We start from the raw sequence: 23,260 nt of genomic DNA, 5'->3' as shown, positions 1-23,260 counted from the left end.
TTAAATACAGGAAAAACTAAAGAAGCCTTGACATCGAATGTTCAGCACGTTGCTTTTTTTTAATGTCCTCTTCTTTATTTTATAGTATTGAAATCAGGACAATAACTAAAAAAATGAAGATTTTTATCGATTTATGGGAATGCATCATTTAATAATGGAATCCCACATTTGAAGTATCCAATTCAACATTGCAATTCCATCATAATTTTTATTAATATTGCAGTTTGGTGGTAATGAAATTGATCTTTGATGATTGTGTAACATGGGTGCTAAAATTTCAGTACCTTGTTTCAGAGCCAACCCATGCTCTCATGGAAAAAAGATAAGTTGTGCTGTAAACAGAGTACTGACTCATAGATATTCATTTCACACTGCCACCAAAAATCAGCTCCACCCCCTTGTGCGGTAAAACAAAAATGCTCAAAATTACATGTTCTATAAAGTAGACCACTGAATTCTGGAAGCATGCATGCATATACACCCTTGTGAGGTATGACCTGCATTAATAGTTAGTCTGCCTGTCCGGAGATCTAGTGAGACCAGCTGAGTATTCACACTTGTAATAGAAGATATACTCCATGCACCTCCATGGACTATGTCTAGTATTACAAGTACAAGTACTCAGATGGTCTACCCAGATCTCTGTGTCCACAACAGTTCAAACCCTGATAAGGTTTCTATCCAAGGTTTGTTCTTATCTTGATAACATCTTCTGTGAATACAGTTAGTCTTTTCTGCAAGCTAACTCTGTAAATTAAAGTCACTTTAATGTTCATCACCAAGGGAAGAAAAATTAAGAGAAATAATAACTGAAGCGAAAAAAATTCTCCAGTGAATAAAGGAAAAGAGAAGAAAGATACAAAGATAAAGAGAGTAAGAAGAGGTGAAAACAAAAGTATGAAGAAATATATCATTCTTCTTAACCTTAGAATACCCCCAAAGTGTTTCACTACCTTCGAATAATAGTCATTGCTGTAATGTGTGCAATGTGGGAGACAACATCTGCACAGCAAGTCTTCATAAGCAGCAATGTAATAATAACTACGTAAGCTCCTTTTTATTATGTCAATTATGAGATAAATTTGACCTTCCCTAACTTTGAACAAAATAACGTCAGAGATTTTATTTTGTCCTCCTCATTGACGTGACAAATTTTGGCTTATTATCGCACCTGAGAGATAATACCTCTGTGGGGAGTGCATTGGAATGCCAGTGATAAGAAAGAGAAGCATATTGGGAAGGAAAATGAGATAGGGTATGGAAAAGGAGGATGTAAGAGTGAACAGAATGAGGGGGAAAAAGCATAGAACCAGGAAAGTCACGTTTCATACCTTAGCTCTTTAAATGGCTCGGCCCGGATTTGTGGTGTTTCCAGAGAGCTTTCAAACACAGCCCCTTCAGCACCTAGAGTGAAATATCAATTGATGTTAATGAAGAAATATTATGATTCAGATTTCCTCAATTCTAAACCAGTCTCAATAAACTTTAACGATATTACATATATCAACACATGTGGGAATAACCACACCATATAGAATTCCTACTCCCACCAAGCGGAATGCAGTCAGCAGTAAGCTGATCTAAGCCTGCTGTTAAAATATAAACCTGCTGGGTTTTGCACTATTGCTTGCAGACTTCACTGGAAAAAATACATTTCACTGCATTATGTCGGTGCACCAAGACATTGTTTCACAATATGGAGGGCTCCAGGACTGATCCCAGCTTCTTTTTCATGGTTTTATAATTTAGAAATCCTCCAGGAAAACTACAACCTGGTTCTTCAGGTTCAGGGTTTCAGCTCAGGCTGACAACCCTGAATGGTCAAAAAAAAGTTGTTACAGAATCAGCAATGAAGAAAACCTCCATTGCTGCCCTAAATGCCAAAGTGTATCAGGCAGGAACTATTAAGTTAGAGATAGATCATGTTTTATCAGGAATAACCACCAAAAAAGATCACAGCATCTTCAGGGACCTGGAAGTAATGGAGAGTATCACAACAGATCTCAAATTTAACTGAGAAGAAAGTAAAGAGCAGATCTTTTTCCTTCACATCACCCAAGAAAATATAGCCCATCAACTCCCCGCAACGACCTATTACCCAGCTTAAAGTACAAGCAAGAGATGAAATCTGAGGAGCAGTCACAAAATGCAAAGCTGCCTCTTTATAAATGGTGATATTGTTTTGCTATTGGTGGACAATGATCTGTTTCTTATTTCTTTCACTTTCAGACTTTGCAGAACTTGTAACTGAAAACCTCATTGCTTTCTAGGATATGTTTCTTCCACTTCCACTAGTACCCTGCCTCATTCATTGATCATTACCTGCTTTTGTTGTAACTGTAGGCGGATTATTTAACCACAAGATGGCCTCCCAGACATGCCTAATCCAGTTTCCATCTGAAATTCATGTGGATATTTCAATATTCAAGATTGCTTTGTTTCATTTCCATTACACAAATATAAAGGGGAATGAAACAATAGGTACTCCAGATCTGATAGAGCACAGGAAAAAACACACACACACACACACACACACACACACACACACAATAAGTTAAAGAACTTAATAATAAAAAACACAATAAATATAGGATGCGTAAGATAGCTTATATACATAAAGTGATGCAAGGTAGGAGTGTCTGTACATAAGTCACTCTGACAGGAAATTATAAAGTAGTGGTGGTGGAGGATATGGTATGTGGAGGTGTTGATCAGCCTTACTTCTTGGGGGAAGTAACCATTTTTGAGTCTGATGGTCCTGCAATTAGGAATTCCACAGCCATCGGGAAGTGAATCTTGAAACCTAGGGGATCTGGTTTGTAATCCTGAAATAATGAAGCAGATTTAACTCTCTTATATACCCTCTCTGAGATTAGCTAATTCCGAACAGCCTAAGTAAACCGACTGAAGTAATGAGAAAGGCTCCAAAGTGATTCCTGCTGTTATGTCTAATAATCAAGAACTAAGTCCCTTACCAAAGCTGGAGGCTTCAAATCAGATAAAGTGAATAATTAAATGTTTATCGGGCACAAAAAGAATTAGTTCCTGAGAAAATTGGTGCAGTGACTGGAACTCTTGGGACACCCAAGCTTGATTTCTGCCAATGTGACATTGCCCAAATAAAAGAAAGTTCAAAGTTAAAAGTAAATATATTCCACTCTGTAGTGAAAACTGAGAGGAAACTACTGGCATGATGAAGGAAGGTCTGAACACTGCCAAGGAGATGGCAGACCTTCATGTTACCATATACAACCCTGAGACTGAAGTTGCAGTGACTCTAATCTATTATTCACAAATCAGATCTTTAAGAAAAAGTATAGAGCTATTAAAGAGCTATTAGAGCTATTTTTTAAAAAATAAATCAGCTGAATATCTGGTGTAAAGAATTACATCTACTTGTAAACCTTACATAACTCAAGGAAGTCATGAGGACATTTTAAAGTATAATCATTGTTGGTAGCTAAACAGTACATGATTATGTTGAGTGAGAGACCAAATACTGGGTCAGGTGCTGGGAAGAACTCACTTGCTCACCTTTTAAATAGTTCAATGCAAAATTTTACATCACCCTGAGAAGGCAGCCTCCAAGAGGACCATAACATTGTCGTGATTTGTAGGCTTGAGTGCCTCAATAACTCAGAAAGCTACGCTGCCTGGAGTCAGGGCTTTATGCTTTGGCTCTCAGAAGGGTCACCCATGCCAAACAGCTCAAAGGATAGAGGCTACACTAAGAGTGGTCCTCTGTTCCTTCAGGTTTGGGGTTCAAATCAGGGCTAACAACCCCGACTGGTCAGACAAAACTGTTGCGGAAACAGCAATGAAGAATCTTTCTACATCTGTGTGCAACTGTGTTCCTGAGTTGCCGCCTCGGATCTGCATGGCAGATAGTAGAGAAAGCTGAGGGGAAACTGCTGGCATGAGGAAGGATGCCTAGAACACTGCCAAGGAGATGGAGGACCTTCACTGCTGCCCTAAATGCCAACAGGCATAACAGGCAGAAAGTTGCGAGAGCACATTGCTTAATGTTTCATCCAAAGGACAGAAACTCTGACATTGCAGCATTCCCTCAGCACTGGAGTGTCTGCCAACTTGTATTCCGCTTTCTGTATTTGGATTTAATCCATAGCATTCTGACTCAGACATGAAATATACTCCACCTCCAAAGAGAATAATGTGTCATCTGCAATAGGGAAGTAACTAACCACTGCTGAGTTAATGAAGCATGTTACCCCTCACTGAAATCACAGCCTATCACTTCATCATTAATTGAGTGACAAAGAGATATTCCATAGGAATATTCTTTGATATTTGAGGGACCAAATCGTTGGCCTGCAGCGAGTTTGCTGAACTGATTCTGAAATTCCACCACACACAAAGCCCAGGATACTGCCTATGATAAAATGCCCTTCCACCTCAATTGTTCAATAACCAAAGGAAATGGAGAGCTAATATACTTTTCAAAACACGATAAGCAAAGAAACAGGAGCAGAACTATATCAATCAACCCCTTGAGTTTTCTCCACCATCAGTAAGACTTTGGTCAAACAAATAAAGTGGAAGGTTGGAATAAGGGATATAGTGGTGGTGAGGGGTTTAGTAGGTAGGTGGTGGAATAGCTGAGCAGAAGACAAGGAAAGGACATTCAACCCATCCTTCCGCCACCACACCAGTGATAGGGATCCTCTTGTCTTCACCTACCATGCCACTAGTCTCCACGTCCAGCAAATAATTCTCCCTAAATTCCATCATATTCAATGGGATCCCACAGCAAGCACACCTTTCTTTCCCTACCACTTTCTACTTTCCAAAGGGATCACACCCTACATGACTCCATTGTCCACTTATCCCTCCTGACACTTGTCCTTGCAATCGGAACAAATGCCACATCTGCCCCTACACCTTCTTCCTCACTTCCTTTCAAGGGTCCTAAACAGTCCTTCCAGGTAAGGTGGCACTTTACCTGTGAGTCTTTCAGGGTCATCTACTGTATCCAGTGCTCCCAGTGTGGCCTCCTGTATATCTGTGGGACCTATTTCAATTCTACTTCCTATTCCCATTCTGACATGTCAGTCCATGGCTTCCTCTAGTGCCACGATGAGGCCACACTCAGATTGGAGGAGCAACACCTTATATCCCATCTGGGTAGCCTCAAACCTGATGGCATGAACATCGATTTCTCCAACTTCCAGTAATTGCCCCCCACCCCTCCTTCACCATTTCCCACTCCTGTTCCCCTCTATCACCTTATCTCCTTATCTACCCATCATCACCCTCTGGTGCTCATCATTCTTCCCTTTCTTCCATGGTTTTCTATCCTCTCCTTCAGATTCCCCCTTCTCCAGCCCTTTATCTCTTTCAACAACCAGCTTCCCAGCTCGTTACTTCAAACCCTTACCCTCTCCTGGTTTCATCTATCTCCTACCACCTTGGTCTTCCTCCTCTCCCCCACCTTCTTACACTGACTTCTCCTCTTCCATTCCAGAACTGATGAAGGGTTTCAGCCCAAAGCATTGACTGTTCATTCTTTTTCATAGATGCTGCCTGGCCTGTTGAGTTCCACCAGCATTTTGCATGAGTTGCTCTGGATATCCAGCAACTGCAGATTTTCTCATATTTGCGAAAGGACGCGGGATGATGGGAGGATGGAGTGGGAGACGCTCATCAGTATTGATGAGAAGTTAAAGAATGCACTCATTTGGATGTAGAAGGTACTCTGCCCTCTCCAGTGGTCATCTAAAGGTAACAGTTCTTTAGCTAAAACCAATGAATGTCATCAATTGGCTATCAAAACTCAACACAAAACTTTACATGCAAAACAATTTAATTCACTGTATGTTGCAATGTTTCGATGTGCATGTGACCTATCTTCTTCTTCGACATGCAACATTTCTGCCATTGCTTTGCTTATCTACCTTAAAGACTAATGCTGACACATGCCATAACTTTCCAGAGATTCCATGATCCTTGTGTGCTCAATAAAATATTCAACAATTGACATTGTATCAAAGGAGCACTGAATGTTCATTGTTGTTAATGCACATCTCCACGAGGCTTCTGCACACTAGTACATCATCTGAATGAAAGTGCCTGAAGATCTTTGGCTGGCAGTTTTTATTTACTCTGGCTGGAAAATGTTCCTCCAAGCCTAAAAGTCTGGCCACCTCTAGGATGATTTAATTTTGGGATTAAATAAATTGGGTGAGCTGTAACAGCCTGTTCTTGCTTTGAGGTTCTTCTTTCCAATTCGAATTGCATCTCATCTTTCCTAAGGTGTACTGCTGCCACATAACAACAAATTTCAAAGCATATGCCAGTGATGGTTCCTGAGGTTGGCATGGTGGGGCAGTAGTGGGGGATAAGCTCCCACTACCTATAAAGTGCACCAAAATGGCGTGCGACTCTAACAGCCTCTGACACCCAAGTCCACTTCTTGGCCTTCACATGTGGCTTAGCTACTAGGCCTGGCGGAACTGTTTCTATTGACAAGAGAAGGGCCAAAGGTGGACTACTGGCACTTCAAAACCAGTTGCTTCAGGCAGTTGGGGCTCATCAGCCTTGGCTGGCAGCTCACCTAAGAAAAATAAAGCTCCGATTTTAAACCGCCACTGCATTGTGGCCATACCCACCCATGGGAAAGGCTTCAGGAGTAAACCTCAAGAAGAAATCTGGAGCCAGAGTCCCTAAGGCAGTTTGAAGTTGTTTACAACTTCACTCTGACAACTTCTGTGTCGACACTGGTGCCAAGCTGTATTGGCACTCGCCTTTCCCTTGGACCACATCAGTGACGAGGAGAGGGTGTACCCGCTGCATGGGCAACAGCCAGTTCTTCAAACCTTCCTGCCCAGGCTTGCACCCTGGAAAGGACACAGTCCACCAGAGGCGCAAACCCATGATGCCCTGGGATCGACAGCTGCCTACTACTACTACTATGCCAGTGATAGTGAACCTGATTCTGATCTTGAATCTGGAGACGGAACTATTACATGTTTCAAATCATGTCTTCAAGTACACTGAAGATAAATACACATAATCTCCAATGTGGGCACTGAGACAGCTGCTCCACCTTTGGGGAGAGAACAGATAGAATCATAAAGCACAGAAACAGGCCCTTCAGCCCATTGTCCATGCTACTGATCAAGCACCTATAATTTTTAGTAACAGAAGATTATTCACTGAACTTCATACCAGAAGTTTGAAACAGTCAAGGTACATACTGAGGAAAAGAGTTTGAGTTGGTGATTCACTGGAAGGTGGAGGGGCATAGCAATTGTAAAATTCCTATCTGTCAGAACATGGTGTGGAGAATTGGATGACTCTTCCGCAGAGTCTGAAAGGAAAATCGTTTAGCTTGACCAGATTTCCATGTGTTATCACTGCAGATTTGATACCATTAACTTTTATAGAATGTTCTTTTCAAAATCCATTTCTATGACACATATACGAGTGAAGATAGAGAACGGGTGGGAGTGGGTGTGTTCCATAGCGTTACTGATTTTGCTATGTAAATCAGCTGGCTATTGTACACAACGGTATAGACAATCAGCTATGGTATAAATAAGGGCCAGCGATTTGCTGATACAAACCAATCTACGCCCAGAATTATTTTTTAAGTAATTCCATCTTGACAGCGGTAGCAGTCCCAAGGTCATGTAGCACACAATTTTCCTACCTATCTATATCCTGCCTGATCATTTTTTTAAACGAGTTGCTACATTCAGGGCAATCCTCATGTCATACCAGGGAAAAAGGGAAAAAAAAGTCCACTTTCTGAATCCCTGCCAGATTATTATAGACTACCAATGGCAAAAACCCAGGAGCTGCTCCCTTGATTGAATAAAATAAGCGGCCTAGACAGACTTCCACAATACATCCATTTTAAATATTCATGTTGGTGTAACGAAGGTTTGTGCAGAACTAGCTTCTGAAGGAAAACATAACAAAAACCAGAAAACGTTTGTTCTATCCTTAATTTTACATGTTGGAAGCAATCTCATGCTGGAAGAAAAATACTTTTATTGAAGATGCAGAAGCTATATGTCAATAAACTCAGAGTCAAGATGAAGAGACAGGACTTCCGGTAAGATGGCGACTGCTTAGCTGCTCCGAACTTCTGTTCCGTTATTGTCGCTATCTTTGCACTAAATGTCTCCATTTTTTAAACCTTAGTTAGGAATTATTTCGGTATCTCTTACTTACCTGTGAATATATCTAATTTACAATGTCTAGCAAGAGTTCTAAATCCGGGAGAAAAGAAGCTATGACCCCGTCGGACGAGACGATGGTTGCGCTTGGAAAGCTCCGAGACGAAATCTTAAAGGAATTTAAAACTGCTTTCAAACAGTTAGAAGACAAACTGGATCGGATCAACGATAAAGTGGACAAACATGCTGAACACTTATCTCGCATCGATTCGACTTCTGAAGATTTAGAAAGTCGTGTTCGATACTTGGAGACTCTCTGTTCCAGCTTAGAGGAAAAATCTAACAAACTTCTTTCCAAAATGGTGGATCTCGAAAATCGCAGCAGACGCTGTAATATCAGAATTCTGGGATTACCAGAGGCGACTGAAAAGGGATCAACCGTGAAGTTTTTCGCCGAGTCTCTCTGTGAGTTATTTGGGAAAGATTTGCTTCCGAAGCCACCCGAGCTCAAACGGGCACATAGAGTTTACGTTCCTCCCGGAATTCTGGGTTCCTGCCCGCGACCAGTAATCTTGTGTTTCCATCAATACCAGGTAAAACACAGTCTGATCGTAGAGGCGTGTCGCAGGGAGTCGCTTCCTTTCAAGGATACAACCATTCGCTTTGTGGAAGATTTTGCACCCCAGACCTTAAAGATGCGCGCTGAGTTTAAAGGCGCAATGAAAGTGCTTTTTGATCGTGGTTTCAAACCTTCCCTTCATAACCTTGCTGATCTACAAATCAAGCTTAATACCGGGAAATTCAAGTGGTTCAAATCAGCGAAGGAAGCTGAAGCGTTTGTGGCAAGTCTTCCGGCTATCCAGTCATCTTTGGAATCTGATCGGACCTCCTAAAATGGTGGATAAGTACTCCTCGTAGTAAAATTACTTTCTCTGGACTCGGAATTCACTTGAATCACTCAGACATTATTCATTGAAACTTTAAGGGCTGTTGACAATCTCTCCCAGGATTTGGTGTGTGTGTAATCTATTTTTATTCTTGTATAACTTTACCTACAGAGTTCTACAACGAACTCTAACTTGTTTTGGAGGTTCGAAGTCTTTAGTGAAGGCCTCCCTGTTTGTCGGTTCAGAGTTCAACTGCTGATTTATTTTCCCTTTGTTTTAAATATTTATTCATTTTATCTTTTTCTTTTCTTCACCCCTTTTTTCTAATCTCTGATTTTTTTTCTCCCTTCTCTGTAAACGGTTGATAAATACTCATCTTGAATTTATAATTTTCCCCTTCCTCTTCTTTTTTCTTTTTCCTTCTTACCTTTTTTTTCCCCTTTCTCTTACTTTATTCTTCTATAATTTTTCGCGGGTAGGTTAGTTTTGGTTTTCTTCCGATTTTCTCTTTATTAAGTTTTATATTTCTGCAGAAGGTGTTCTAATCTGTAGTTATGTTTTCTAGTGCATAAACTAGTTATTATTTGCTATAGTATTTATACGGAACTGTTGTTAATGACACAGATCTGGAAGTTGTATTTGGGTTAATTTTTTTGGTAGAGCTAGCTACTTGTTTTGGTAGCCGTCTAGTTTTGGGTTGTGTGGATGGGGTGGGTTTTCCAGTTCCAACATCTCTTTATTGCTTAGGACATGTTTATATTTTGACCTTACGAATCTATGTTTACATCTCTGCTCCCAGACTGCTATTGTACTGCTTGACTTTTTATATGCCTGCTGCCTTTTACGCATTAATAATTGATAATGGCTAGTGCACTTAAAATCGTGAGCTGGAATGTAAAGGGATTGAACCACCCTGTTAAAAGGAGGAAGGTATTCTCACATATTAAACAACTCAAAGCTGACATTGCTTTCCTCCAAGAAACTCATATTCGTTGTTTTGATAACTCCCGGCTTCTGTCAAAGTGGGCGGGTCAGCATTTTCATTCATCCTTTGCCGCTAAAGCTAGGGGAGTTTCCATTCTTATTAACTCAAATATTCCTTTTGAATTCCATAATAAAATATCTGATACAAATGGCCGTTTTATTATTGTTTCTGGTAAACTATATAACACTAAAGTTGCACTAGCAAACCTGTATGCCCCCTACTTTGATGATGTTAACTTTTTTGAACGGTTTTTTTCCTCACTACCAGACTTAAACTCATACTCTCTTATACTGGGTGGTGACTTCAACTGTTGGTTGGATCCTAAACTGGACCGATTGTCCTCTGTTACCAGATCACCTACTAAATCTGCCTTAGCTATTCAATCGTTTCTCTCTAATTTTGGTATCTCTGATATATGGCGTTTCCTCCATCCTACGGAGAGAGATTATTCTTTTTTCTCACATGTTCATCATACCTTCACTAGAATTGACTATTTCTTACTCGACAACCAACTTATCCCATTTGCCCACTCTTGTGACTATCAGAGTATACTGATTTCTGACCATGCCCCAATTACCCTTTCTCTGAACTTTCCTGGTCTCCCTCAGAGGAACAAACACTGGCGGTTCGATTCAACTTTATTATCGGATGATGACTTCGTAAAATTTATTAAGGACCAGATAACCTTTTATTTTAACACTAATACATCACCTGAAGTGCCATCCCAGATTGTCTGGGATGCCATGAAAGCATATCTGAGGGGTCAAATAATCTCTTACACAGCAAATCTCAATAGAAGATCCCGTGCAGATCGAGCAGACCTCATTAACCAGATTAAAGATTTGGATCAAATATATGCCCAAACTAAGAACCCTGAATTATACAAGAAGCGCGTTGAACTCCAAACTAAATTTAACCTTCTGTCCACTCAACCTGTCGAACGCCAACTTCTCGAAAGCAAGAGCCGCTTTTACATTCATGGGGATAAGTCTGGTAAATTCCTAGCCAATCAGCTGAGGCGTTCCAAAGCCAAACAACATATTACAAAGATCCGGAAGGAGAACGGAGACTTTACATCGGATCATTTAGAAATTAATGACGCATTTTAAAAATTTTATTCTCGGCTTTATTCCTCTGAATCCCTGAATGACAATATCTCTGTAGATCAATTTTTACAGAATCTGAATATCCCCTCACTTTCATCTGATTCCAAAGCCAAACTCAATGCGCCTATATCACCAGAAGAAATATCTTTTGCAATTTCTGCACTGTCCTCAGGGAAATCTTCTGGACCTGATGGGTTCCCTGTGGAATTTTATAAATCATTCTCTTCACTTCTTTCTCCTCAGTTACTTTCAGTATTATCTGACTCGTTTAATTAAGGCAAATTGCCACCCTCTTTCAATGAGGCATCTATTATTCTTCTTTTAAAAAAGGGCAAAGACCCAACAGAGTGTTCCTCGTATAGGCCGATCTCTCTGCTCAATGTTGATGTAAAGATCTTAGCTAAAGTGTTGGCTCATAGATTAGAAACCGTTATTCCCTCCATTATCTCTGATGACCAAACAGGCTTTTTTAAAAACCGTCTCCCTTTTTTTAACATTCGGCGTCTATTTAATATTTTATACTCATTTCCAACTGGGACTCCTGAATGTGTTATCTCCCTTGATGCGGAGAAAGCATTTGATCGTATAGAGTGGAACTACCTTTTTGCAGTCTTAGAAAAATTTGACCTCGGCCAAAGTTTCATCTCTTGGATCCAACTGCTGTACCTGTGTCCTACTGCTTCTGTTCTAACTAATTTTCAGAAATCCCAAGTATTTAATCTCAAACGTGGCACCCGTCAGGGATGCCCCTTAAGTCCCTTTCTCTTTGATTTGGCTATAGAACCTCTGGCGATAGCATTTCGAAATTGTCCTGAATTGACCGGGATTTGGAGAGGGGGTGTTGAGCATAAAGTTTCTCTCTATGCTGATGACTTATTACTCTTTCTCTCAAATCCATCTACATCCTTACCTCTAATGTTTTCACTTCTTGACCAGTTTAGCCAGATCTCTGGCTATAAACTCAACTTACATAAGAGTGAACTTTTCCCAATTAATAAAGAAGCACAAGAACTAATATTTCGTGATCTCCCTTTTAAAGTAGTCCATAATCAATTTACTTATCTTGGAATTACAGTCACAAGGAAGTTTAAAGATCTATTTCATGAAAACTTTGTCAATCTTTCATATACTATAAAACAGAGTCTGGTACAATGGTCACCTCTATCTATGTCCTTGGTAGGTCGTATTAATGTTGTTAAAATGTATGTTCTCCCCAAATTTTTATACTTATTTCAATCTATCCCAATTTTTATTCCTAAATCTTTTTTTGATTCCTTAGACTCTATTATTTTGTCATATCTGTGGCAGAATAAGCGCTCTAGAATTAATAAAATCCACCTCCAAAAATCTAAAAAAGAGGGTGGCATGGCTTTACCTAACTTTCACTTATATTACTGGGCAGCTAATATACGTTGTGCTGCCTTCTGGTCTTTCTTCCACGGTCAACCCGAGTGCCCTAACTGGGTGGCAATGGAGTTGAGCTCCACTAAAGAATTATCTATATCTGCTCTTCTTGGCTCTGCAGTCCCTAGCAGTCTGCCCAGATCAATAGCTAATCCTCTGTTTGTCACACTTTGTGTATATGGGCTCAGTTCAGGAAATGCTATGGTTTCCAGGGGTTTTCCGTTTCTAGCCCTGTCGCACATAATCACCTTTTTTTACCTACTACGTACGATTCAGCATTCCATGTTTGGTACAGGAAGGGCATTAGACATTTTGAAGATCTCTTCATTGATAGTCGCTTCGCTTCTTTTCAGCAGCTCTCCGTTAAGTTCAACCTGCCTAACGCTCACTTTTTCAGATATCTCCAAATCCGACACTTTACTGCTCCTTTAATTCCTAACTTTCCTCAAATGCCTGCGAAAAATGCTATGGACCTATTTCTTTCCATTAATCCACTAGGTAAAGGTTTAATTTCAATTATCCGAGATAAACTAGCAGCCTTACGATGGGCCCCTGTGGATAAAATTAAAATGGCTTGGGAGCAGGATTTAAATATCTCCTTATCCGAGGAGAGCTGGGACTCAGTTCTCAAATCGGTTAACTCAACCTCCCTTTGTGCTCGCCATTGCCTCTTACAGTTTAAGATTGTTCATAGAGCCCATATGTCTAAATCTAAACTATCTCAATTCTACCCTGGCATTAGTCCGCTCTGTGATAAATGCAAGAGGGGCGTGGCCTCTCTCATCCATATGTATTGGTTCTGTCCTAGCTTGGAGAAATTCTGGAAAGATGTCTTCACCACATTATCGGGTATTCTGAATCAGCACCTAGAACCTAACCCCTTAATTGCTCTGTTCGGTTTTTGGGGCGAGACAGATTTATGTCTGGGTCTGACCAAATGCCGAATACTATCCTTTGCCTCTCTCCTGGCGAGACGCTTGATCCTCCTTAAATGGAGAGATGTTGCCCCGCCCACTCATGCGCAATGGCTTAACGACATTATGGCCTGCTTGGACCTCGAAAAAATTCATTATTCAGTTCTTAATTCGGATCTAAAGTTCCATAAGGTCTGGGGACCTTTTATCGAGTACTTTCATAACCTTCCTCTTGACTAGGGTTTTTTTTTTCTTTTTTTCTCTTCTTTTCGGTCCCTTGCTTTCAGCTCCCTTTCTTTTTCTGGTAGTAGGCATTATTATCCTCTGTTGCTAAGTGTATTCACAGTCTGGGAGTTTGACTGTCCGGACTTATACTCTTTATACTGTGTGGTGGTTGGTCTGGAGTTGTTTTTTTCTTGTGTTGTGGGGCTTGGGGAGGACACTAAGCTCACTTGTCTTTAATTTAGGTGCTTTTTTGTTAAATTCTCTTCCTTTGTAGCATATTGTTATTGTATGCTTAATCTTGCACTGTATTAATGCTCCTCATTGGGATTTGGGGTTTTTAATTTTGTAAAATGTTTTGAAAAACTAATAAAAAAAATTTTTTAAAAAAATGAAGAGACAAGAAACTGCAAAACCTGGAATCTGGTGCAAAGCACCAATGTCAGAAGAACTTAGCAGTTCAGACAATATCCATGTTTTTGAAACTTTGACTGTCCATTTCCCTCTGTAGATGCTGCCTGACCTGTAAATTCCTCCAGCTTTATGAGTGTTGTCACCTCAGAATCATCTTGCGAAGTGCAGAGCTGGAGTGTGACTTGCAAAATCAGAATCAGAATCAGGTTTATTATCACTGGCATGTGACATGAAATTTGTTAACTTAGTAGCAGCAATTCAATGCAATACATAAAATAGAAGAAAAAATATAAATAAGTAAATCAATTACAGTATACGTATATTTAATAGATTAGAAATTGTGCAAAAAAAACCCAGAAATACCGTATATTAAAAAAGATGGGAAGGCATCCAAGGGTTCAGTGTCCATTTTGGAATCGGATGGCAGAGGGGAAGAAGCTGTTCCTGAATCACTGAGTGTGTGCCTTCAGGCTTCTGTACCTCCTACCTGATGGTAACAGTGAGAAAAGGTCATGCCCTGAGTGCTGGAGGTCCTTAATTATGGACGCTGCCTTTCTGAGACACCACTCCTCGAAGATGTCCTGGCTACTTTGTAGGCTAGAACCAAGATGGAGCTGACTAGATTTACAACCCTCTGCAGCTTCTTTCAGTCCTGTGCAGTCCTCCATACGAGACAGTGATGCAGCCTGTCAGAATGCTCTCCATGGTACATCTATAGAAGCTTTTGAGTGTATTTGTTGATGTGCCAAATCTCTTCAACTCCTAATAAAGTATAGCTGCTGTCTTGCTTTCTTTATAACTGCATTGATATGTTGGGGCCAGGTTAGAACCTCAGAGATCTTGACACCCAAGAGCTTAAAACTGCTCACTCTCTCCACTTCTGATCCCTCTATGAGGATTGGGATGTGTTCCTTTGTCTCACCCTTCCTGAAGTCCACAATCAGCTCTTTCATCTTACTGACATTGACTGCCAGGTTGTTGCTGCGGCACCACTCCACTAGTTGGCATATCTCACTCCCGTACGCCCTCTCGTCACCACCTGAGATTCTACCAACAATGGTTGTATGGTTTACAGATTTGTAGATGGTACTTGAGCTATGCCTACCCACACAGTCATGTACGTACAGAGAGCAGAGAATGGGCTAAGCACGCACCCCTGAGGTGCACCAGTGTTGATAGTCAGCAAGGTGGATATGTTATCACCAATCTGCACAGATTGTGGTCTTCCAGTTAGGAGGTCGAGGATCCAGTTGCAGAGGGAGGTGCAAAGGCTGAGGTGCAATTAATTCATCAGAAGTTTTTTCTTATGTAATTTAAAACCTCATCTGGCTTTTACTGATTTCCCAATTCTTTGCAAAGTCGCGTTGTCCGTGAGTGATCAGGAAGAAGGGAGAGAACAACCCGAAGAAAGCATCAAACTAATCTGAAGAAACAATTTCATTTCTCTAGGTATTATAAGGGAAGTTTCAGAAAGTTGCACAACCAGACCTCACTGTTGTCGAAAAAGGGAAGGTCTTCACTTTCTTTGGCAAGATGTCTTTCTAACTTGTTCAGTAGAGCAAAACTGAGATGGCATCTCATAGCTGATCCAGAGTGATTAATGGGAGTGAACTTACATGTCCAGCCACCCACATGGATGGGGTTAAAAACAGAATCTGATTGCCCCTATGAAAGATGATGTTGAGAATAGGAATGAAACAAAGTGTAGCAGTGAATACTGTTATACTGGTATTTATTTTACTCTGTCTGATGACAAGAGCTCCAATTCTGTCACAGAGGTAATGGAGCTGGATTTAATGGTTTAATGTCATAAGTTGACTCACAAGTACAAGTTGCCTCAATACAACTGAAGTAATTTCTAGTTAAAAATAAAACATTATATAAGAAAAATAGATCATGCAAATTCTCAAATAAATCTGTCATTCAGTTTTTGTCCTTCTTAGCTGTTGATCATTCTCCAAACTCCCTTTTGTTCTGTAAGTTTCTGAACACAAGAGATTCTGCAGAGCAATGCCCAAAATGCTGGAGTCAATGTTTTGGGCCGAGATGCTTCCATTGGAACAGGAAAGGAAAGAGGAAGAAGCCAGAATAAGAAGATGGAGGGAGAGGAAAGAGTACAAGCTAGAAGATGATAGGTGAAGATATGTGGGTGTGGGGAGGGGGGATGAAGTAAGAAGCTGGGGGTGATAGGTGGAAGAGGTAAAGGTCAGGAGAAGAAGGAATCTGAGAGGAGAGGAGAACGGAACATGGGAGAAAGAGAAGGAGGAGGGCACCAGGGGCAGGTGATAGGCAGGTGTGGAGAAGAGGTAGGGGGGCAGAATGTGGAAAAGAAGAAGAGGGAATGGGGAGGGGTAAAAAAAAATTCTGGCAGACGGAGAGATCAATGTTCATAGCCATCAAATTGGAGACTACCCAGAGGAAATATGAAGCGTTTCATCTCCAGCCTGAGAGTTGCCTTATCATGGCAGAAAAGAGGCCGTGTAGTGATGTTTCAGAATGAGCATGGGGATCAAAATTGAAATAGTCAGCCACAGGGAAACCTTTCTCGTTGCAGATGGAGCGGAGATACGTGATAAAGCAGTTCCCCTGATCTATGTCAGGTCTCTTCAATGTAGTGGAGGCCTCATCATGAGTACTGGATAGAGCAGATGACCCCAACAGATTCAAAAGTGAAGAGTTCTCTTACCTGGAAGGAATTTTGGGGCTGTTACTGTAGCTGAGGTAGGAGGTGAACAGGCAGATATAACACTGGCTGTGTGCAGGGATAAGTGCCAGGAGGGATATTACTGGGGTGGGACAAATGGACAAAGGAATCACAAGGGATTCCTATGGAAAGCGGAGAGTGGGGAGAGGTTGAGGATGTGTTTGGTGGAAGGGACCCGTTGAAAATGGTGGACATTGCAGGGAATGATGCGTTGAATGTGGAGGCTCCTGGACGGTAGGAGAGCACAATAGAAACTCTATCCATGCTAAGGCAGTGGGAAGATGGGGTGAGCTTGGAGTTCTGAGGAATAGAGGAAATGCAGGTGGGGGCAGCATCAGTGGTGGAGAACCATTCTTTGAAGAATGAGGAAAGCTGTGATCTCCTGGAATGGAAAACCTCATCCTGGGAGCAGAAGTGGGGGAGACGAAGGAACTCGGGGGAAAATGGAATGGCATTTTTTTTATAGAAGACAGGGTGGGAAGAATTATCAGTTGATAGACAGTTTGTCCCCAGAAATAGAGACAGAGGGATCAAGAAAGGGGAGAGAGATATCAGAAATGGACGAAGTGAATTTAAGGACAGAGTGGAGATGAAATTGGTGAACTCAGCATGGGTGCATGAAGCAGCACCAATGCAGTTATCAAAGTAGTGCAGAAGGAGTTGGGGAGCATAGATTGTGTCACATAGTCAACAAAAGGGCAGGCATTGCTGCGAACTATGAGGGTGTCCGTGGTTACACCTTGAGTTTGGAAAAAGTTGAGGAACTGAAAGAGCAATTGTTGAGGGTGAGGATCACTGATTTGCTCCCCACTATGAATTCCTCTCATGGTTTCCTTCAGCAACAAAACCACATTAAAGCAGCAGTCTCTGATTCTGTGATACTCTGGCTACTCCTTGTATTAGTATTTTCCTCATTCAATCCTCAGTTCACAGCTCTGGTGAACTGGCCTCGTTTAATACCATTCTTATCTAATAATTTCAGAGGATTCCTTAAGGGTGGCTTATGTAATATTAGGTGATACCCTGTGGCTTATGTAATATTATGTATGTGCCTCTTTAAGAATTATTATCCATTGCCAGCTTTCCTCTGTACATTGTTATAAATGTGCTAAAGGCTGCCAAAAGCTGTCTCTCTCTGCAAGGAATGCTACTTTGTGCAATGTAAGTTCTTTTGGAAATAAAGCATTCTCAGTTGTTAGTTTAATTTGCTGGTTCTTTTCCAACACCTTACTGAGTGAATGAGAGAAAGACATTCCTCAGCAATAGATTCTTCCTTTCCCTTTTCCACCGGCTTTACAATTTCTAAGTGGCCTATCTTTTGTCCTCCTCCATTCACATTGACACAGATGACACAGACATTTTTCTGTACTTTTGCTCAAATTTATAGATCCTTTGTGCTTCCAGAAAGCATCTAAAGGTAATGTGTCAAGATCATCTCCAAATATTGTGAAGTCTTTTGAACACCCCTGTCTTAAACACTATTCCTGGTTTTGTGTGGTACTCTAATCGTTCTGGAATAATGTTTTAAACTAAATAAGGTTGCTTACAACCTTGTTGTTCAGTTTAAGCAAACTTAATAACACCCCTATCACAAAAGCATGAAATTCCACTTAGTATCATCACCCCCCCACTTCCTCCTCTGCCCATTTATCACTAATATCTATTAGTGATAAATAATATCTAAATATTTATATCTAATAATAAATTATATCTAACATTATATACATAGGTACATAAGCACTTCCTTTGCTATAATATTTTCTGTATCTCCCATCCTTCAATTGTACAGGATTATATATAACATTTAACAAAAATGAGCTGATTAATAGTTATATTTGCATTGAGCCTGGACACTTAAGAACTGCATTTTGCCATGGTTGAATATTGCAACTGAACAGAGCGGAATGAATGAGAAGGGTTGAGAGCAATAGTATAAGATAGTAATGATCCACTCCTTCCTGATTTGAAACTGCTGTGAAGATTCCTGACTGCCAAGGCCAGAATTCTGTACAACCACACTGTCACATTGAGAAGTCCATGGCCTAGAAATAGTATCATCCATAAAATGTGGACTAAAATGGCATATGTGTGAAAGACTTGTGCTAGCGTCTTCTGGCTCATGAACAAGTAATTCTGCATGCACAACATCAAAGAGGTTTTGCACAAAAGCAAGATGATTCTTGACCTTTATTACAGTTATGCACAGTAAGAGCTCACAAGCTCAGAAGTCACCAACCTTCATCTTCCCCATGCTTCATTATTATAAGTACGTACTTAACATTGCATCAGCGGCATTAAGATGTATATTAAGTGACTGGTTTTACACTTTGCTTAAACCAAGTAGCATATAAAAGATACGCAGTGCATGACTGGGTTTCTAAACTATTGAGTTCTGTAGTAATTGTGTAAGATCACTCTCTTTTATATACTATTCTCTTTCCATTTCTTTCTGTGTATGCATCTGCTCAGTGTAAAGTCAATTAACATCTGTCAGTCCAGCAAGACTGTTCCTTGTGAGCCGAAGGAAATCCATTCATTGTAGAGAGGATTAGTTGTTAAAAAAGATGCATATACTGAATTCTGTGACAATTTCTGTTCTCAATTCTAGGTAGGGACTGATTTTGAAATAATTTAAAAGATGCAGGTCACATAATTTCAGACATGCACATTACGTAAATTGCTATCAACAAAGCACAGTTACTTAAGTTAAGGCTGCATACTTCTTTAGTTGAGAGTGCTGATTGAAATTCCCTTCAAAAGACCTCAGATCTGTTTAAGCCTTAAAGCCAACATGCCTCTTCAGAAAGCTCCCTTGGGTTTCCCTGCAGCCTACTAACTCACTGTGTCAATTTCCTATCACTTTGTCAACACCATTTTAGAAAGTAAAAGCCAGTCCTTTGAACTGGTGCAGCTGGAATCTTCATAAATTTTCATGAATGTCTTTACACCTATGTTTTTTGCTAACTGATTCTATTGGCTGACTTCTTTAGCTTTGCATGATAATCAGACAATTCATTACATTGCCTGATCTAATAAAGAACAGTATAAGTAGGGAGGGGGTAATAATTGTGGCTTTCAGGCAATATTTGTAGGATCTACTTGGCAAACTTGTAGAATTTGTAAGAAATTGATGAGGGTAGGGCAGTGGATGTGGTCTACATGGACTTTAGCAAAGCATTTGACAAGGTCCCTCATGAGAAACTCATCCAGAAAGTCATGAGGCATGGGATAAGTGGAACCTTGGCTGTTTGGATAAAAAATTGGCTTAAAGGAAGAAAGCAGAGGGTAGTTGTGGAAGGAAAGTATTCTGCCTGGAGGTCGGTGACTAGTGGAGTGCCGCAGGGATCCGTCCTGGGACCCCTGCTATTTGTGATTTTTATAAATGACCTGGATGTAGAGGCGGAAGGATGGGTGAGTAAGTTTGCAGATGACACGAAGATTGGAGGAGTTGTGGATGGAGCTGTAGGTTGTCGAAGGTTACAAGAGGATATAGACAGGCTGCAGAGTTGGGCAGAAAAATGGCAGATGGAGTTCAATCCGGACAAGTGTGTGGTGATGCATTTTGGAAGGACAAACCAGAAGACTGAGTACAGGATTAATGGTCAGTTACTTAAGAGTGTGGATGAACAAAGGGACCTTGGGGTTCAAATCCATACATCCCACAAGGTCGCTGCACAGGTTGATAGGGTAGTTAAGAAGGCCTATGGGAAGCTAGGCTTCATTAACAGGGGGATTGGGTTCAAGAGTAGAGAGGTCATGTTGCAACTCTACAAATCTCTGGTGAGACCACACTTAAGAGTATTGTGTTCAATTCTGGTCACCTCATTATAGGAAGGATGTGGAAGCTATGGAGAGGGTGCAGAGGAAATTTACCAGGATGTTGCCTGGATTGGAGAACAAGTCATATGAAGCAAGGTTAGCAGAGCTAGGACTTTTCTCTTTGGAGCGTAAAAGAATGAGAGGGGACTTGATGGAGGTCTACAAGATTATAAGAGGCATAGATAGGGTGGATAGTCAGAACCTGTTTCCCAGGGCACCAATAGCAAACACCAGAGGGCATATGTACAAAATTAAGGGAGGGAAGTTTAGGGGAGGCATCAAGGGTAAGTTTTTTACACAGAGGGTTGTGAGTGCCTGGAATGACTTACCAGGGATGGTGGTGGAGGCTGAAACATTAGGGGTATTTAAGAGCTTCTTGGACAGGCACATGGATGAAAGAAAAATGGAGGGTTATGGGGTAGTGTGGGTTTAGTACTTTTTTTAAAGGATTATATGGGTCAGCACAACATGGAGGGCTGAAGGGCCTGTACTGTGCCGTAGTGTTCTATGGTTCTATTATCTGCCTGTCATCAGCGGTCACATAACCAGGTGCTACACTTTGCCCAAGGGTGACCTGCAGGCTAGTGGAGGGAAGGAGCACCTTCGACCTCCTTTGGTAGAGAGATATCTCCACCCCACCACCCAAGCAATAAGGTAAAGAACATAATAATATAAAAATACATAATATATATAATTACATAAGATAGCTTGTATACATTGATTGATTGTATGTCCATAAGGTGACGCTAGGCACAGGAGTGTCTGTACATTAGGTGACTCTGACAGGAAATGATAAAGTAGTGGTGGTTGGGGGTGTGGAGGGGTGGGTTAGTGGGTGGAGGTGTTGATCAGCCTCACTGCTTGGGGAAAGTAACTGTTTTTCAATCCGGTGATCCGGCCGTGGATGCTACGTAGCCTCCTCCCTGATGTGAGTGGGACAAACAGTCCATGAGAAGCGTAGGGTGGGCTCCCAAAATCAGATTTGTTGTAATAATTGGAGTATTGAGCTCAGTTCTGGTCACTTCATTATAGGAAGGATGTGGAAGCTTTAGAGAGGGTATAAAGGATATTTACCAGAACACTGCCTGGATTAGAGAGCATGTCTTATGAGGACAGTTGAGTGAGCTCGGGCTTTTCTCTTTGAAGTGAAGGAGGGTAAGAGGTGACTTGATAGAGGTGTACGAGATGATAAGAGGCACATAGATTGAGGGACAGCCAGAGACTTTTTTCCCCAGTGAGGAAATGACTAATGCAAGGGGATGTAATTTTAATGTGATTGGATCTAAGTACAGGAGATGAGGATGTCAGAGGTAAGTTTTTTATACAGACAGCAGTGGCGCATGGAATGTTAGGGACACTTCAGAATCTCTTAGATAGGCACATGGATGATTGTTAAATGGAGTGCTACTTAGCATAGGTTTAGATTTCAGAGAAGGTTAAAAGGTCAGCACAGAATTGTGGGCCAAAGGGCCTGTACTGTGCTGTAACTTTCTATGTTCTAATTTACGTCCAAGAGATCTGTCGATCTTCTGCAAATGAGTTTAAGGCAGGCATGGATGGATTTTTGGTTTATATGGAATTTAAGATAAATGGTGTGAAAAGAGACAGAAATACACTCAGTGGCCACACTATTAGGTATGGGAAGTAGCTAATAAAGTGGCCACTGAGCGTATGCTTGCAGTCTTCTGCTGCCGTTGCCCATCCACTTCAAAGTTCAACATGCTGTGTGTTCAGAGATGCTCTTCTGCACACCACTGTTGTAATCAGTTTGAATTACAGTTGTCTTCATGCCAGCTTGAACCATTCTAAACTCTCTCATTAACAAGGCACTTTTGCCCACAGCACTGCTGCTCACTGTTTTTTTTAAATTTTGCACCATTCTCTGTAAACTCTAGAGATTGATGTGCATGAAAATCCCAGGAGATCAGCAGTTTCTGAGAAACTCAAACCACCTCATCTGGCACCAACAATCATTCCACAGTCAAAGTCATTTAGATCACCTTTCTTTCACGTTTGGTTCGTAAAACAGCTGACCCTCTTGATATGCATTGGGCTGCTGCCACGAATGGCAAATTAGATATTTGCATTAAAGAGCAGGTGTACAGGTGTACCTCATGAAGTGGCCATTGATTGTATTAATAACCAATAAATGACAGAGCGGTTGCAAGAAGCTGAAGAGTCTATTCCAGCTTCTATTCCTTACATTCACATCTTCCTTCAATTAGACAAAATTTATGCAAATAAAAGGACAGTGTTATTCTCAGAACAAGATTTTTGTATTAGTGGAAAGATCATTTTCGTTGAGCTATTTATTGTCTCTGTGTAAGCAATCTCAGTAGTGGTCAGTCTTATCTCCTGTCCAAAATTAAACTTGGAAAATTGTTAAGTTTGCCCAATTATTTATACAGGAAAAACAGCTAAGGACTGGAAACTAATAAAAACTACCCAACGGTAACTTGACCCGCGGTACCATTCTTCAATTTGACGAGATGAATTCTATAAAACAGTTGGACTAGTGGAGGAAAGGGTGATGAAGCTCCATGAATTTTAGTATGCAAATCTCCCATCCTTATTGTCCAATTTTCAATGGGATCTGTGCAGAGTGTGATCAATGGCTCTCCTTCATATGAAAACGGGCCTTCATTTAAATTTCAATGTATCCCT

At 40.9% G+C, this 23,260-nt stretch overlaps 1 protein-coding gene across 1 annotated transcript in view; it reads right to left on the bottom strand.

The window, feature by feature from the left end:
* sgcd (sarcoglycan, delta (dystrophin-associated glycoprotein)) overlaps nucleotides 1-23,260 on the bottom strand; it is a 574,429-nt gene that overhangs the window by 41,095 nt on the left and 510,074 nt on the right. Inside the window, 1 exon segment of the mRNA XM_073067274.1 lies at nucleotides 1,332-1,404. Within this exon segment, the coding sequence (XP_072923375.1) occupies nucleotides 1,332-1,404 (73 nt within the window).

Source organism: Hemitrygon akajei, chromosome 15 (assembly GCF_048418815.1).
Source record: "Hemitrygon akajei chromosome 15, sHemAka1.3, whole genome shotgun sequence".
NCBI lineage: Eukaryota > Metazoa > Chordata > Chondrichthyes > Myliobatiformes > Dasyatidae > Hemitrygon > Hemitrygon akajei.
This window is presented reverse-complemented; position numbering and strand designations above follow the sequence as displayed.